At 51.9% G+C, this 14,974-nt stretch overlaps 1 protein-coding gene across 2 annotated transcripts in view; it reads left to right on the plus strand.

The window, feature by feature from the left end:
* Positions 1 to 14,974, plus strand: part of PIK3R6 (phosphoinositide-3-kinase regulatory subunit 6) — a 53,189-nt gene that overhangs the window by 27,606 nt on the left and 10,609 nt on the right. For both annotated transcript variants that reach the window (XM_058559731.1, XM_058559732.1), the window contains 9 exons: positions 159 to 324; positions 2,539 to 2,628; positions 4,028 to 4,451; positions 4,795 to 4,873; positions 5,789 to 5,911; positions 8,546 to 8,656; positions 13,620 to 13,710; positions 14,024 to 14,094; positions 14,556 to 14,646. In XM_058559731.1, the coding sequence (XP_058415714.1) occupies positions 159 to 324; positions 2,539 to 2,628; positions 4,028 to 4,451; positions 4,795 to 4,873; positions 5,789 to 5,911; positions 8,546 to 8,656; positions 13,620 to 13,710; positions 14,024 to 14,094; positions 14,556 to 14,646 (1,246 nt within the window). The remainder of the gene's footprint in view (positions 1 to 158; positions 325 to 2,538; positions 2,629 to 4,027; positions 4,452 to 4,794; positions 4,874 to 5,788; positions 5,912 to 8,545; positions 8,657 to 13,619; positions 13,711 to 14,023; positions 14,095 to 14,555; positions 14,647 to 14,974) is intronic.

Raw genomic sequence — 14,974 nt, forward strand, 5'->3', positions numbered from 1 at the left:
GGACGTGCGGCGCGGAAGTCTTCGCGGGGGCGCTCCGCCCGGCCCCAGGGGCAGAGGGGCAGCCACGCTGGGCCGTCCGTGCCCCGCGGACTTGGCGTCGGAGCCGGGGTGGGTGGGGGCTGGGCCGGGACTCAGGCTCTGGCGCCCCTCCCCGACAGGCCAGCCCCCGCCGCGCCCTGGAGCGCTACTTCCACGCCGTGGTGGCCGCGGTGGAGCAGATGGCGAGCGAGCCCAGCCCGAGCCGGGAGGGACACCTGGAGAGGCTGGAGGAGATTTACTGCTCGCTGCTGGGGCCGGCGGCGGCCGCCAGGGGGCGCTACGGCGGTAAGCGGCGGGCGGACGGGCGGGCGGGCGGGGGCAGCGAGGTCCCGCCCCGCTCCCGGGAGCTGCGGCCCGGGGACCCTGTGACGAGCCCGCAGGGGGCGCCAGAGAGCAGCGCGGTACCTGCCTGGAGTCTGGGTGCGTGGCTGAGGCGGGCTGGGACTCTCGGCAGCTCCTAGGAGCGTGGCGACTGAGGGCAGCCCAGGAATTTAGAAGGTCCTGGGCTAAGAAGGCAGGTAATTTGGTCTTTATAACAGCTGACACCTACAGGACACCTACGGTACTCCAGTTGATGTTCTAAGCACTTTACATATGTTTAAATATATTACATATATTAAATCAGTTAATCCTCACACTAAAGTTAGCAGAAAGTATTATCCCCATTTTACAGATGAGAAAACTGAGTTAGAAAGAGGCTATAAATCTTGCCCAAGATCACCCAGCTAGTAAGTGGCAGAGGCAAAGTTCAAACCCAGGCTGTCTGGTTCTTAACCATGATGCTGTTGTAACCAAAGGATCTGGTGGTCCACAGATCCTCTACAGGGCATCTAAAATAGCAGCTGAGCCAACATCACTAAATCTGGTATCATAGGTTTTTATTCCACATGTTTCCTTTCTATTTGCATTTTCATAAGACAATGCCAGGCTCTGAGGGGAAGCAAGCCCCTGTGGGTTGGGAAACCCTAAAGGGCCCAGAGAAGTGTCCCAGAATACGTATTTTCTGGCTGTTGGAGGATGGTTCTGATTTGTGTCCTGTTTCACCGTCGTCCAAAGCACCCATAGGATTTGTCAGCCCGCAGGTCCCAGAACACACAGTGCACCCATAGGTACATGGCACCAGCCTAAGGACTGGAAAGCAGGGCAGAGGGCACAGTGGCAGCACTGGGGCTTGACCTGGGCAGCCGAGGGAGGGTGGAGGCTGCCGAAGGGAGGGTGAGACAGTAGGATGGCCTCAGCCTAAAGACTTCCCCCATCTTCTCAGTCTTCTGTTCTGTTTTGCTTTAATATGCTATCCTGCCTCTGATTACCACATGGAAGTGTCAGCTCATGCAGCCTCCTTCCCCCCGAAGCTGGGACAAAACCCAGGGCAAATCTGGCCTTGCTTGCCCAGGGTACCACTTGCTAACACAGCAGGAACTCTGCATGGACCGGACATGACCTGGACTCGGCCACCCCCACCATCACAGCCACATCCAGGCACCTGCCTCTCACATCTTAATGACCAACCAGCACCCCCACTGAGCCCCTGTTGTTACGGGGGCAGCAAGGGACAGTGGTTATGACCACAGTGTCATGGGTAAGCGTGTGGACTCTGGAGCCAAGACGCCTGGGCTCAAATTCTGGTTCTGCCACTTACTGTGTGACCTTGGGCCGGTTTCTTAACCTCTCTGTGCCCCTGGCTCCTCCTCTGTGAAGTGAGGATAATAACATTACCTGTGGCTCAGGGTCGCTGGCAGGATCCAGTGAGATGATGGCAGTGTGTGCAAGGTGAGGAGGACAGCGCCTGGCAGCAGTAGGTTCTGTGAATGTTGGTTGCTCTCCCTTAAGGAAGTTTGCAGCCTCGTTAGGGAGGGAGCCATGCTATATAGAAGTGAAATCCTTAGGCTACACGTCAGGTGTGCCCGACGTGCAGCCAAGAAGGTCTGCTGGGGAGGAACGACCGCGGGGCAGAGTGGTCAGGAAGGCTTCCGGAAGGAGGAGAGGGGGAGGGGCTGGCCCCGGCTCTCCCGGTACTGCGGGGTTCCTGCTGCCCTTGGCACCTGGCTGGTGAGCTCTCTCCAGCATCGCCACAGGAGCAAATGTTAACTGAGTGTCTACTGGGTGCCAGCTACTGGAAGAAGCCCTGGGAAACACAGAGGCCTTTTCCCGTCTGGATATGGGCAGGGCATCTCAGAGCAATGGGAACGGCAGCCTGGCTGCAGTGCAGGGCCGGGGGGAGGGACCAGCAATGGGAGAAAAGGGTGGGACAGACGCGGTGAGCTGGCTTGTGAGGGGCGCCGAAGGCTGGGCTCGGGAGCTTGCAGGAAGCAGGGAGCCGCTGAGCATTCCTGGGCAGGGAGGGGGCGGCTGCAGTGTCAGCCCCGGATGAGCTGATGGCGGGGAAGAGGGTCTCTGCGCCCCCTCTGGGCCCCGGACAGGAGCTGGAGCGGGGGAAGGGCAGAGGAGAACCCCACAATCCTCTCCTTCGTGGTCTCCACAGCCTGCTCCTTCCTTCAGGTCATGACGCCCTCCAGGACCGGCCGCCAAGCATCCCTCTGCCCAGCCCCTACATCACCTTCCACCTGTGGACGGATGAGGAGCAGCTCTGTAAGGGACACGCCTTTGACCTCCTCGTGGGGGGCTGGCTGGAAATAGTGGCATGTGTGTGTGTGTCTGTGTGTGTGTTTCTGGGAGTCTCTGTGTGTCTATGTATGTGTGTCTATATGTCTATCTATATGTGTCTCTGTGTGTATGTCTATGTGTGTGTATCTGTGTGTGTCTGTGTTCTGTGTGTCTGTATATCTGTGTATCTATTGTGTGTGTGTCTGTGTATCTGTGTGTGTCTGCACGTGTATCTGTGTGTGTCTGTGTGTGTGTCTGCGTGTGTATCTGTGTGTGTCTGCATGTGTATCTATTGTGTGTGTGTCTCTGTGTGGGTCTGCACGTGTATCTGGTGTGTGTGTGTCTATATGTATCTATGTGTGTGTGTCTCTGTGTCTGTCTGCGTGTGGATCTGTTGTGTGTGTGTCTGTGTGTCTCTGCATGTCTATCTGTTGTGTGTGCGTCTATGTGTATCTATGTGTGTGCGTCTCTGTGTGGTTCTGCACGTGTATCTGGTGTGTGTGTGTCTATGTGTATCTATGTGTGTCTGTGTGTCTATCTGTTGTGTGCGTGCTCCTTGTTCCCTGGGTTGCTCTGCACATCTGGAAGGACACATGTTCTCCGTGTCAGAACAGCTCAGTGCCTTAGCCACTGGCCTCATGTGTCTAGAAAGTGCCATGTGCCCATGATGACGCGAACAGATAGTTCATGTCCCCCAGAAGGAAGCAGTCACAGAAAGTCATGGCTCCCGGAGCTGGAGGGGTTCTTCCAGAGAGACCCACTCACCCTACACTTCCCCTCCACGCTGATGTTCCCCTCCCGCTGCCCCCCGGCTCTTCTCAAGGGAGAGGGGAAGAGAGAGGCGCAGGTTGTAGTGGGAGGTGCTGGACCGGTGAGCTGTGTTCAAGTGCCTCCTTTCATGGGCTGGGCCACCCTAGACGGACTCAGTCCTCTCTCTGGGCCTCAGTTTCCTGGTGGGAAACGAAATGAAGGTGGATTAGAAAAGCCTGGAAGTTTTCCAGGAGCTGATGGTCTGTTATCTGTGTCCCAGGGGAAGCCATGGGGAGTGGGAGAATAGGAGGATGCTAATGAGCAAATTCAAAACAGAGGGCTCCAGGGTCAGCTAAAGGCAGAGGTGCTGGGTTAAGCTGACTTCTTTACTGCAGGACTTCTCAGAGCCTTTAATATGTTTACTAATGGGACTCAACAAGAGGTGGCAAGAGTGGACAGAGTTCTCAATCTTAGTTAGCCACAGAACCTCTGTTGCTTTGTGGAGCATCTTGTGAGGCTTCTCTTCAGCTAAACAGTGTTTGAGCAACAGAAACACAGGCCTGGCTGGGGTGAGGCCCTGCCGGCCTCATGTACCCTCTCCACGCTGACGGTCCCCTTGTTCTCTGCCTCCCAGGGAAGGAACTGGTGCTCTTCCTGCGCCCGCGATCCCAGCTGCGCCTCAGCGCTGACTTGGAGGCCTTGGATCTGCAGGGCCTCCTGCCAGACCGGGAGTCGGCCCGGGCATCCGTGCTGTCCACTGACAGCGGCATCGAGCGGGACCTTCCTTGGGGGGCCGACGAGCCGCCCGCCCCCAGCAGCCCTGAGATGGAGCACGCGGGGCTGCGGCGCAAAGGGGGCATCAAGAAGCGGGCGTGGCCCCTGGACATCTTGATGCTCAGCAGCTGGGACGGGCCCCCAGGGCTGCACCGGAGGACGGGCAGGCCCAGCGGGGATGGGGAGCTGCTGCCAGGGGTCTCCCGGCTGCACACTGCCCGGGTGCTGGTGCTGGGGGACGACAGGATGCTGGGGCGCCTGGCCCAGGCCTACCACAGCCTCAGGTAGGGCCCTGAGGAGGGCTGCTGGGGGCTGGGGCTGATGGGGGCACAGGTGAGCCTGGCGTGGGCTAGTGAAGGATCAAGGAGGGGCAAGGGAGAGTCAGGAGGCAGAGGCCAGGGTGGGCTGGGGGAGGATGGTGTGTGGTGCTCCCCCCGCCCTGGGCACAGCCATCCCGGAGCCCTGCACTCACTCACTGCTTTATTGCACCCCTTCTATAGATGAGAAAACAGAGGCTCAGAGAGATTGGGTAAATTGCCCAAAGTCAAGAGATAATAAAGAGCAGAGCCAGGATGTTTGAAGCCCAAACCCCTGCCCTTATCCCTGTGCTCTGCTGCCCTTTGCCAGGAAACGGGAGACCCAGAAGTTTTGCCTCACTCCCAGACTCAGCCTGCAGCTGTACTACATCCCTGTGCTGGCGCCTGAGGTGGCTGGACGGGGAGGGCGGGAGGGAGGGAGGGAACGTGGGGGAAGGAATGGAGGGGGTGTTGGGAGTGGAGGTCTGGGTGAGGGGCTGGGCAGGGACACACTGCAGCCTCATGTCCCCTGGCTCTAGGATCTAGGATCACCCTTCCTTAGGATGTGGAGCTGGGAGGGACCTTAGAGGTCTTCTGTTCCAGAAGCCACAGACGTGGGCTGTGGGCTGAATGTGGCCAGAGAGATGTTCTCTCACTGTGGCAGCCTGCCGTGGCTGGTTCTCGTTTCTGTTTTCTAGTGGACTTAATTGCAAGCTTCTCCTCAGACAGGGGCTCACACACACTCACACACAACACACTTCCTGGGGTCACATAAAAGGAAATTTCACCACCAAAATACTAATTACAACCCATCTATGCAGAAATAGAAGTACAATTATGTACACCTGAAACATTTACAATGTTATAAACCAATGTTACTGCAATAAACAAAAAATTAAAAAATAAAAAATAAATAAAAAAATAAAAGGTAGATATAGTCCATCACCAGCAAAAAAAAAAGAAATTTCAGGCAGAGGGAGCACGTGGATCTCTTGGGGGAGATGGAGCCGCACGTGCTGATTTTCATTTTGTTGCCCACTCTGCTTCTCGTTGGGGAGCCTTAAATTCAAAGCAATACTTGTCTCTCCCCTTTTAAGGCTGATGATCATTTTTCAGTGCCCCTCAGTGACGTGTATTCCAGCTTCATCTGAGGTGTAAAGCAGAACAGTCTTCTCATGGGGTAGAAATTGAGGCCCCAAGAGGTTAAGTGATTCGACTACATTCCCAACGCTAGTTTGCCTGGGACTGGTACCTGGGGGCCCTCTGACCAGGAAGAGAGTGCCGCAGAGAGGGCCTGACGGGTCTGCCCATCCCCTTGTCCTCAGAAGCCCGCAGCATCCGGGCAACCAGAGCTCGGGGAGCTGGCCACGTTCCTGGGCCGCGCAGACCCGTGGTACGGAAGCACCGTCAACACCCTGTGCCCGGCCATCCACAAGCTGGCAGCAATGGTAGGGGCGACAAGGGAGGGAGGGGAGAGGGAGGTGGGAGGGGGCTGTGCCAGATATTGCCCTTGACTCTTGACTACAAGAGTCAGCCCCAGGGGGCCCCACGATGGGATGAGACAGGAAGAGGAGCCCGAACCAGCTAGTGGTTGGAATTCACTGGGAGCACTTACCGGGCACCTCCTTTGGACGGAACCACTGTGGAGAAGATGCAATAAAACATTCTTTCATAAGTGTGAGGGCCACTTATAGTCCTTCCTTTGGGAGTCTCCTGTGCTAATTTCTCTATGATCTATGATTGTAATAACCAATGCTTCCTGAGCACTTCTGCGTGCCAGCACTCTCTGAGCACTTACACGCAGCTGCCCTGCCGAGGAGGTCCGCTACTGTCATGTACCCCCATTTTACAGATCAGGCAGCTGAGGCACAAAGAGGAGAGGAACTTGCCCAAAGTAACAAAATCAGTGGTGGATTCCCACCTGGAACCAGGCAGCTTGATTCCAGAGCGTGTCATCCTCACCACAAGCCAGGGTGCCCCCCCAACCCTGGCCGGTGCGGAGAGGGAGCTCATCTTTCACTGATTTGAGATGGTCTTTATGTGTTAAGAGAATCTTACCCTTTTTGCTGTCATGTGTGTTCTGGACATTTTTCTCCACTTTTTTCTTTGCCTCTCAATTTTGTTAGTAGTGTTTTTTGACTCACAGAAGTTTAATATTTTTATGTAGTCACACATCGATAGCATTTTTATTCCTTATCAGTCCTGCCTTTGGAGTCATGCTTTGGGAGGCCTTATCCACTGATTAAATTATACTGAAGATTAAATAAATAGTCACTGATAATTTACCTAACACTTTCAATGTCTCAATTTTTACATTTAAATAACCTACCTGCAATTAATTTCAGTATTTAGTGTGAAGTATGTAATTTTATTTTTTCCAGTGTTTAGCCAGTTGTCCTAAAGCTATCGATTGCATAAACTATCTTGCCCCATCAATTTGAAATGCAGTGTTCATCATTTACTAAATTCTTACACGTGCTTGAGTTTATTTCTTGACACCTATTCTTTCTCACTGATCTATTCATTTCTGTACAAATGAACACTTTTGTATTTTAATATCTGGCAGGGTAGGCCTACCTCGTTACTTTTCTTTTTCAAAACTTTTCAAACTATGTTTGTTTATTTATCTTTTCAGATAAACTTTAGAATTTCATTGTCAAGATTTTTTTTTAATCCCATTGGGATTTTGATTAAAATTGGAAGGAGAACTAGTGTCTTTAGTATGTGAAGGCACCCTCGCTGGGAGCAAGTATAGCTCTTCATTTATTGACATCTTCTTGTGTATCCCTCGGTACAGTCATACAGTTTTCATCACAAGGCTTTTACGCATTTCTTGCTAAATTTACTCCTCATGTTTGATAGTTTTTTCTTGCAGTTGTGGGTGTTGTCTTTCTCCCATTATATTTGGGTAGTAGTTACTGCTAGTTTAAAAGGAACCTGTCTATTTTTAGGTATTTATTTTCTAACTTGCCACTCTACTGAGGTCTCCACTTTGCTTTATTGCCTAATTGATTGGGGTGCCTTCTCATATCTTTTATTCTGATAAGATATTGGAAGGAGGCATGTTTTCTCAATTATTGCTTATCTGAAAGTATCTTTGCATATATATAACAGATTGTTTAGCTGGGTATTAAAAATGCCTTTTCCTCAACCTGGCAGATGTCACAGGAGGAACATCTGATGCAGGTCTCATTTATGATCCTTTGTTAGTAGCTTTTTCTGATGCCAGGACACATGTAGGACTTTGGTTTCTCCCTGCTCTCCTTTCTTTTATAATTAACAATTTTTATGGCCCTTACGCTTACTCTAAAAGCAGTTCCCATGTGAAGAGACTGGAAACAGCGTGAGCAATGACAGCATCATTAGAATAAGTTCATAGTTCCTCGGCATGACCTTTTTGAAGGGAACAATATTTCAACAGACCAGATGTGAGACCAGAAGAGGTATATAGGATCCTATATGAGATGGATGAGATAAACTCTGAGCTTCTTTCTGACTCTGATGCTATCAGATTCTTTGTAGACATTCTGTTCCGTTTATCTAAAAAAACCCTATCATTATGCTTTATAATCATATGAGGAAGGCCTGTAGGACATGGCACTAGTCCTTTTCTCATAAGATGTAAACATTAATTAGTTTATTAATATATTCAGATGCCACAAGGACTGAAAGAGACATCAGATCATCTGGTTCAACCTCTCATGCCCAAGGTTACCTGGCTAGTGAGTAGCTAATCCAAACCCAGAACCCAGTCCAGACTCTCTCATCATTAGTTATATTCTCAAGCATCTTGTCTACCCTGAGCACCCAGCACGTGCCTTACACATAGGGGTGCCCGATATGTCTTTGTGCAATTGAAATGGATCAGAGTCCCTGGGGAGATGGGGCTTTGGACAGGTATTGGATTTCATTAGGAGTGGAAATTGGGTGGTAGGAAAGGCTTGGACTGTGCTGAAGGACCAGCTGGGTTAGTGCATCACAAAAGATATGTGGGGGCTTTGGAGTTTCTCTGTTGAGAAAGTGGTACCTCCTACAGCAGCATGGAGAGAGATGGCTGAAGACATTCTCTGTCTCCCTCACAGCCTCCCTCCCTGGACTCATCTCGGACTGTGGACCCCTTCATCCTGGATGTCATCACCTACTATGTTCGCATGGGCACCCAACCCATCTATTTCCAGATCTACACAGTCAAGGTAAGCTCCCCACCTGGGGCTCCAAGGATACCACACCAGCCTGCTGGACCCCAGGACCCCACAACCTAAATACCCTGGCTCTGGGGAGACACAAGTTACTAAGGTGCAAGTCATAAAGTCACCCGGACACTCTTGGTTATTAACTTTACCTTCTTAATCTCTGGATGAGTCAGATCATTATTAACTTCTAAGACCTCAAGTCCAAGCAGAAGCAGATCTTCTTCATCGGGAAGGATTCTCCTTGGCCCTTGATTCCTGTGGAGGATGGGGAATCGGGGATAGGCCAGTATCGACGTTATCACCAGGAATTGCTTTACCTCAGAAATCTGAATCTCTATTTTTCTAGTCTCTGATCTCAAACTCCCATCCCTCCCAGGCTCCCTCACCTCTCCCCCTACACCTCTCATCAACCTGATAGAGACCTGCAGGTCCTTCCATTTTCTCACTGTCCAGCAGCTGCCTGCTGCCTCCCTTCCCTTCCTGCCAGTCTGACCCGCTCTCTCTCCTCACCCCTCACTTCCTTGGCATCCCTTCCCTACCGTCTCCCCTCCCAGCAAAACCCACGCCCAGAGTAGTGCTGCTGTGTGCCTTACCTTGGGCTAAACGCCAGCTTCTGAGCACCACCTGGAAAAAACTCGAGCCCTTTGGCTTGACATCTCTACACATTTGTGGTGTCCAGCTCAGCCGGGCCCACAGCGCTTCCTTGGCAAGCTCCCTCCTCCCCTGGCACAATGGCTGTTAAAATCTCTACCACTTTCCTCAAGTTCTTCACTCTCAGCCCATGACTTTTTCACCCAGTCCACTGGAAAAAAAAAATGGAGGGCATTAGGTCTGCCCTGCCTCCAGTTCAGGTAAAACCCCTCCATCTGTGTGCCCTTCACCCATCTGCGACCACCTCCTCCTGGACCTTCCCCCTCAATCATCCCCTCTCTCCTTGTCCCTCCCCTCCATTCTGTCTTTATAACCTAAAACAAACAAAACAAACTTTCCAGGCTGTGAAGTTTCCGTTTATTTTCCTATTGAGGATGTGCACAGTAATGGGTCTTGGGAGGGGAGGCCCCCGGAGTCAGACTTTTTTCAGGTCTCAATCTTATCTCCTACTTGTTTTCAAGCTCCATACCTTTACTGGCATTAAATGATGGCAGGGAACTCGCCTTCTTAAATCCTTTAGTTCCCAAGATTGTCCAGCTCTTGTCGGCTGATATAGGCAGAGAGGACCTCTCTTGGAAGGCTGTGGTTCCCCCTTCTCTGCTCTAAGATTGACCAGCTTCTGCTGACCACTGTCACTTTCTTAGTGGCCCTTACTGCAGACCACAGAAGTGGCCAACACACACCTACATCCTGGCTTTATTCTACCCAGCCCCTTGGAGCCCCAGCCTCAGCAGGCACATGGTCTGAGTCCTGGGGCACAGCAGACGGTGCTGCTGTACAACAGGGATTCCCAATCTCCAGCCAGGGGTGGAAGGATCCTCACTGCCCTCCACCTGACTAGGACTCAGCCAATTCCTCATTTTGGCCTCTTCACTTGCAAAATCCCACTCCCCACCCCAGTTTGGTACTGGGGAAGACTGTATTAGTTGCAAGTAACAGAAATCTTAAAAATTGGTTTAAGAAGAGAAGAAAATCTATTGGCTGACATTGCTGAAAAGGGCGGGGTTGATGTGGCTTCAGAAAAGCTGGATTTGAGAGCTCAAACAGTATCATCAGGACGGTCCCTCCTTTGCTCACTTCGTCATTCATCTTGGTGACAAGACGACACCAGCAGTTCTACATTTTTCTAGATTAGCAACCCTAGTGGAAGGATTCCCTTTTCCAATAGTTGCAGCAAAAGTCCCAGGATTGAGGCAAGTGCTTATCCCTACACCAGTCACTGTGACCAAGGAGATGGGTCACACATCCGCCTGAGGCCGGACTTGTGGGGTCAGACAGTCTGACTCACTGCCTCCATTTCCTTATGTCTCACTTGATCCCCACTCCATGGCAGTCTGGCTCTTCTAAAACCATTCTTGCCAGTGATGTCCAAATTGCCAGGCCCAAAGGACGTTCTTCTGTCCTTTCTTACCGGGCCCCTCTACACTGTAGGCCACTACACTGTTTTCCTTTGTCTATACAATTAAATGTAAAAAGTCTATGTTTGTGTCGCAGTTACAAGAATCGAAGCACACATCTCCCCCTTCGTGAAGCCCACCCCTCCCTTGACTTCTGTGACCCTCTCTCCTGGGTCTCTTCTCACCTTTCTGACCTTCCTCCTCTGTCACATTCAGAGATGCTTCTTTGCCCCTTCATTCCGTCTTCGTTTTCCACACGCGCCCTGATGCTCCCACCTCCAAGCCTTTGCTCATGCTGTGCCATAACCTGGAATGCCGGCCTCTCCCCCACTTCACCTCCTCACATCCTCCAGCAGAACTGCCTCACCTCTGTTCCTTTCACCCCGCAACTGGATTGGGTACTTTTCCTCTGTGACTCTGTAATGCTCTGGGCATAGCCCTGGCATCTCATCTCCCACTTTGTCATACACCTGCAGACATGCATCATACCCCACCAAAACTGAGTCCCTTGAGATAAGGGACTGTACTTCATTCGTCTTTGAATCTCCTGCTATTAACACAATAAATAGTGTGTGTGCAAATCAGAGAATGGCTCAATGTGGTACTGAGGGACTGGCTGTTTGGTCAGCCTGGCCCTGCCCAGCCATGCTCCACCCTCCAGAGCCAGAACCATTCTTCCTTCCTTCCTGCCTGCCTGCCTGCCTTCCTTCCTTTCTTCCTTCCTCCCTCCCTCCCTCCCTCCCTTCTTCCTTCTTTCTCCATTCCTCCGTGCATCTGGTTATCCATTCATCCATGTATCCATGGATGGAGTGGAGTGGGTGTAGAGTTAGAGAATGTGTGGGATTATAAAAAGTTCATGGCTTTGCCTCCTGGTTCCTCCGCATACTAGCTGTATGATCATGGGCCCCTCTACCTCTCTACAATTAATTTTCCCATCTTTAAAATGGGAATAATAATCTTCACCTACCTTAGGTTTTTTGTGAGAATTCAAATGAGTAGAAGAATATAGTAAAGAGGAGAGGGGAGACGAGGGCCAGGAGGTGAGCACACAAAGGATTCCAGTGTGGTCCTTGAGAACTTGGATTAAAACCCCAGCTTTGCTACGTGTGACCCTAGGCAAGTTATTAACATCCCTAAGCCTCAATTCCAAGGTCCCTAAGATAAGGCTATGATCCCCCCTCCAAGGGTTGCTGTGAGGGGTAAATGAGATCGTGTGTGTCAAGCGCCAACCAGCGGGTCCAGCGCAGAATAAGGTCTCAACAAAAGGGACTCTTGAGCCCCCCTGGGTCTCGGTCCCCTGTTCCTTCATGCATCGTGCCCCTGTTCACCCAAAGATCCAATCCACTCACATTCTCACAGCAAACCTCTGCGATATACACTCGGACATAGATAGGTGATCCCGGAGTTCACTTGGGGTCACCCTGCTAGTGGAAATTCAATGAATATTTGCTTGACTCCCCAGTCCATGTTCCAGGGGAAGCCCAGTACCACCCCGTCCCCCTGAGGTTTCTGTGAGCGCCTGAGGCCGGATTTCTCATGGCGGCTCTCTTCCAGCCTCCTGTCTCACTGAATTCTTGTTCTTCACTCTGCTTCCTGTGGTAGGTCTTTTCTTTATCGCCTTCCTGGTTTTGACCTAAATGAGGGATTTCGACCTTTTTCTTGATTTCCAAAATACAAACCAAAACAACAAAAGGGAAAAAACCTCTCAAGCTGGTAAAGGGACTAAACATCTCAGCAATGCAAATCACTTAAAATTGAAGATTAGTCGTCCCTCGACGCCTTCAGCCAGAGGCCCCGCAAGCACCCCTGCAGCTGGACAGAGTTGGGTTCACCGACTTGCTGCAGTGAGGGGACGCACACTGTGGAGAACCATGGGCATCTCGGGGGGAGGCTGTTAGAAAGAACCTATTATAGGATTTGGGCTCGTGTTGGGTGATTTGGGGAATGGTTCCAAAAAGCAGGACTTGCTCTGGATTGGACGCTGTCGGGAAACAGAAGTGGTTCTACGATTGGGCATCTCGGTCCTCTCACCGTAATACTTTGATTCTAGGGAGCAGCAGTCGCTCATGTTTGCGGGGATGGGAGGGTAGAAGGTGTGGTCTGCACAGAGTTCCCGTTTTTGCCTGTGTTTGGATGGAATTGTGGCGTGGCCTGGTTTCTGTCTTGACCCATCACGGTCACCGAGTGGCCTTGCCTAACAATGTTGGCATCTGTGAAACTGTTCACGGGCGACAGGAGGACACCAAGGCCTCACTGTGAGTGCCAGGCCAGCTCCCAGCTTTCCGAGGCCGCTTTTCTCTCTTCATCCCTGTTCTCAAAACTGTGGCCACTCTTCCCTGTTGTCCCAACATCCTCTCTCTCGCCCCATCCACACCTTGCCTCTCCCCTCTTCTCTGCCCCTCTTCTCTCAGAGCCACTCCCCCCAGATTTCCTCCAGGTCTCACCAAGAGCAGTCAGCTCTCCCAAGCCCCTCCCTCACGCAGCCCCAGGCTTCTCTGTGTGTGTCAAGATCCTCTCTGGTTCTCCTCTCTGGCCCTCACACTTTCATCTCCCCTACCAGTGTCTACAAGAGATTTTATTACCCATCCATGTGAATTTTGTGCCCCGCTCCTGTCCTGCCTCCCCCCACACCATTTAAACAGTAGTAGTTATAAGTAGTTTGGGTTTCAGTAATAGTTTAGCCCACTATTTATATATATATTATATTTCTGTTGACATGGACAGAGTCAGATCCAGATAATCAATGGATGCAGCTCAGAATCTAGCGTTGGCAGGATGGGTGGGGGGACCCCTGCCCTGCTTCTTGACAGTCTCCCAACCATCCACATCCCTGGGATCTGGGGGTTGGCAGGAGGAGCTGCCTCTCGCAGAAAGCAGACCTTCCCCAAACTTCTTTCCTCCCTCCCTCCCTCCAGATCTTCTTCAGTGACCTGAGCCAAGACCCTGCAGAGGACATTTTCCTCACTGAACTGAAAGTGAAGATCCAAGACTCCAAACTCCCCAAGGGTGAGCATCTGCTCTCCCTTTTCCAAAGCTCACCCTGACTCAGTTTCCCCAAGCCCTATTTCCAGAAAGTCCTCCCACCTCTCACTTAGTGATCCCCCCACCCCACCTCTGCTGAATACCAGTGTGCCCTCGGCTCCCTCCAAGCTCGCCCAGACTGAAGGGCAGCCTGCACCCCTGAGGTGCTGCCTTTCCATCCAGAGAGAGATGCTGTGAACATTCTGCAGCTTAGCGTCGGTGAGGTGGGGAAGCCAGGAAAGCCAGGACGGGGAGGGACCGGCACCTCCCACCTTCACCTCTTCTCATCATCCCTCAGATGGTTTTTCACCCAGGAGGAGAGGCGTGGCCGAGGGCCCAGGCGCTGAGCTCTCCATTTGCTACCAGAAGGTCAGTGGGCATGGGTGTGGTCAGGAGGTACAGCTGGATGGAAGCAGTTGTCAGGGACATGAGGGCGGGGAAGCAGACAGAGCCAGAGGAAACTTCTGCCCTTTCCTTGACCCTGCCCCCAGTTTCCAAGCCTTTGGAGAGTTTTGCGGGGATGGGAGGGTTATGCGATTGGCCTTACCTATAGACAAAGAGGACATCAAGGGAGCTGTCTCCCAGGTCAAAAATACCTTCCTCGCTAGCTGACCAGTTGCATTGGAGATATGATCTTTTGGGTCTAGAAGGCTGAGCATGCTCCCTGGCGCTAAGTGCTCTAAGCCTTTATCCCTTTGCCCCTTACTGGACGTTAATGACACAGACAAGACTCTTGGGGCAGGGCTGGGAAGTGAGACTGTTGACATGAGGATGCCTGGGGACAGGCTTGTCCTGAGGACCCCTATCTGTGCCTGCATCCTCCTCCCCAGGCCCTGCTCAGCCACCGGGCCCAAGAGGTCACCGTTTCCCTGCGGGCCACTGGGCTGGTCCTGAAGGCCCTTCCAGCCAGTGACATTGAAGGTGAGGAGCTGGGAAAGCAGAGCAGAGAGAAAGAGAAGGACAAGAAGGGGAAAGTCTGGTAGCAGTCACACACTAGTGATTTTTGACACATTATACACTTTTACGAAAGTTAAGGAAATGCTCTCAACCTGTTGGGACTAATGCCTTCCTACACCTCCTTGGTGTCTCTGCCATACACAACCTCCTGGGCTAGGTGTTCCTTCAGTTCTTAGCATGCCCGGGAGCTGCAGGGAACGTCAACGTAACTTTCTTCCATTGAAAAAGGGGTGCAGAAGGAGGTGAAGAAAGGGATTGGGGTTGGCGATGGCTGTTATGCCCGAGGACACAA

This window comes from Diceros bicornis, chromosome 18, assembly GCF_020826845.1.
Source record: "Diceros bicornis minor isolate mBicDic1 chromosome 18, mDicBic1.mat.cur, whole genome shotgun sequence".
In the NCBI taxonomy this organism is placed as follows: Eukaryota; Metazoa; Chordata; class Mammalia; order Perissodactyla; family Rhinocerotidae; genus Diceros; species Diceros bicornis.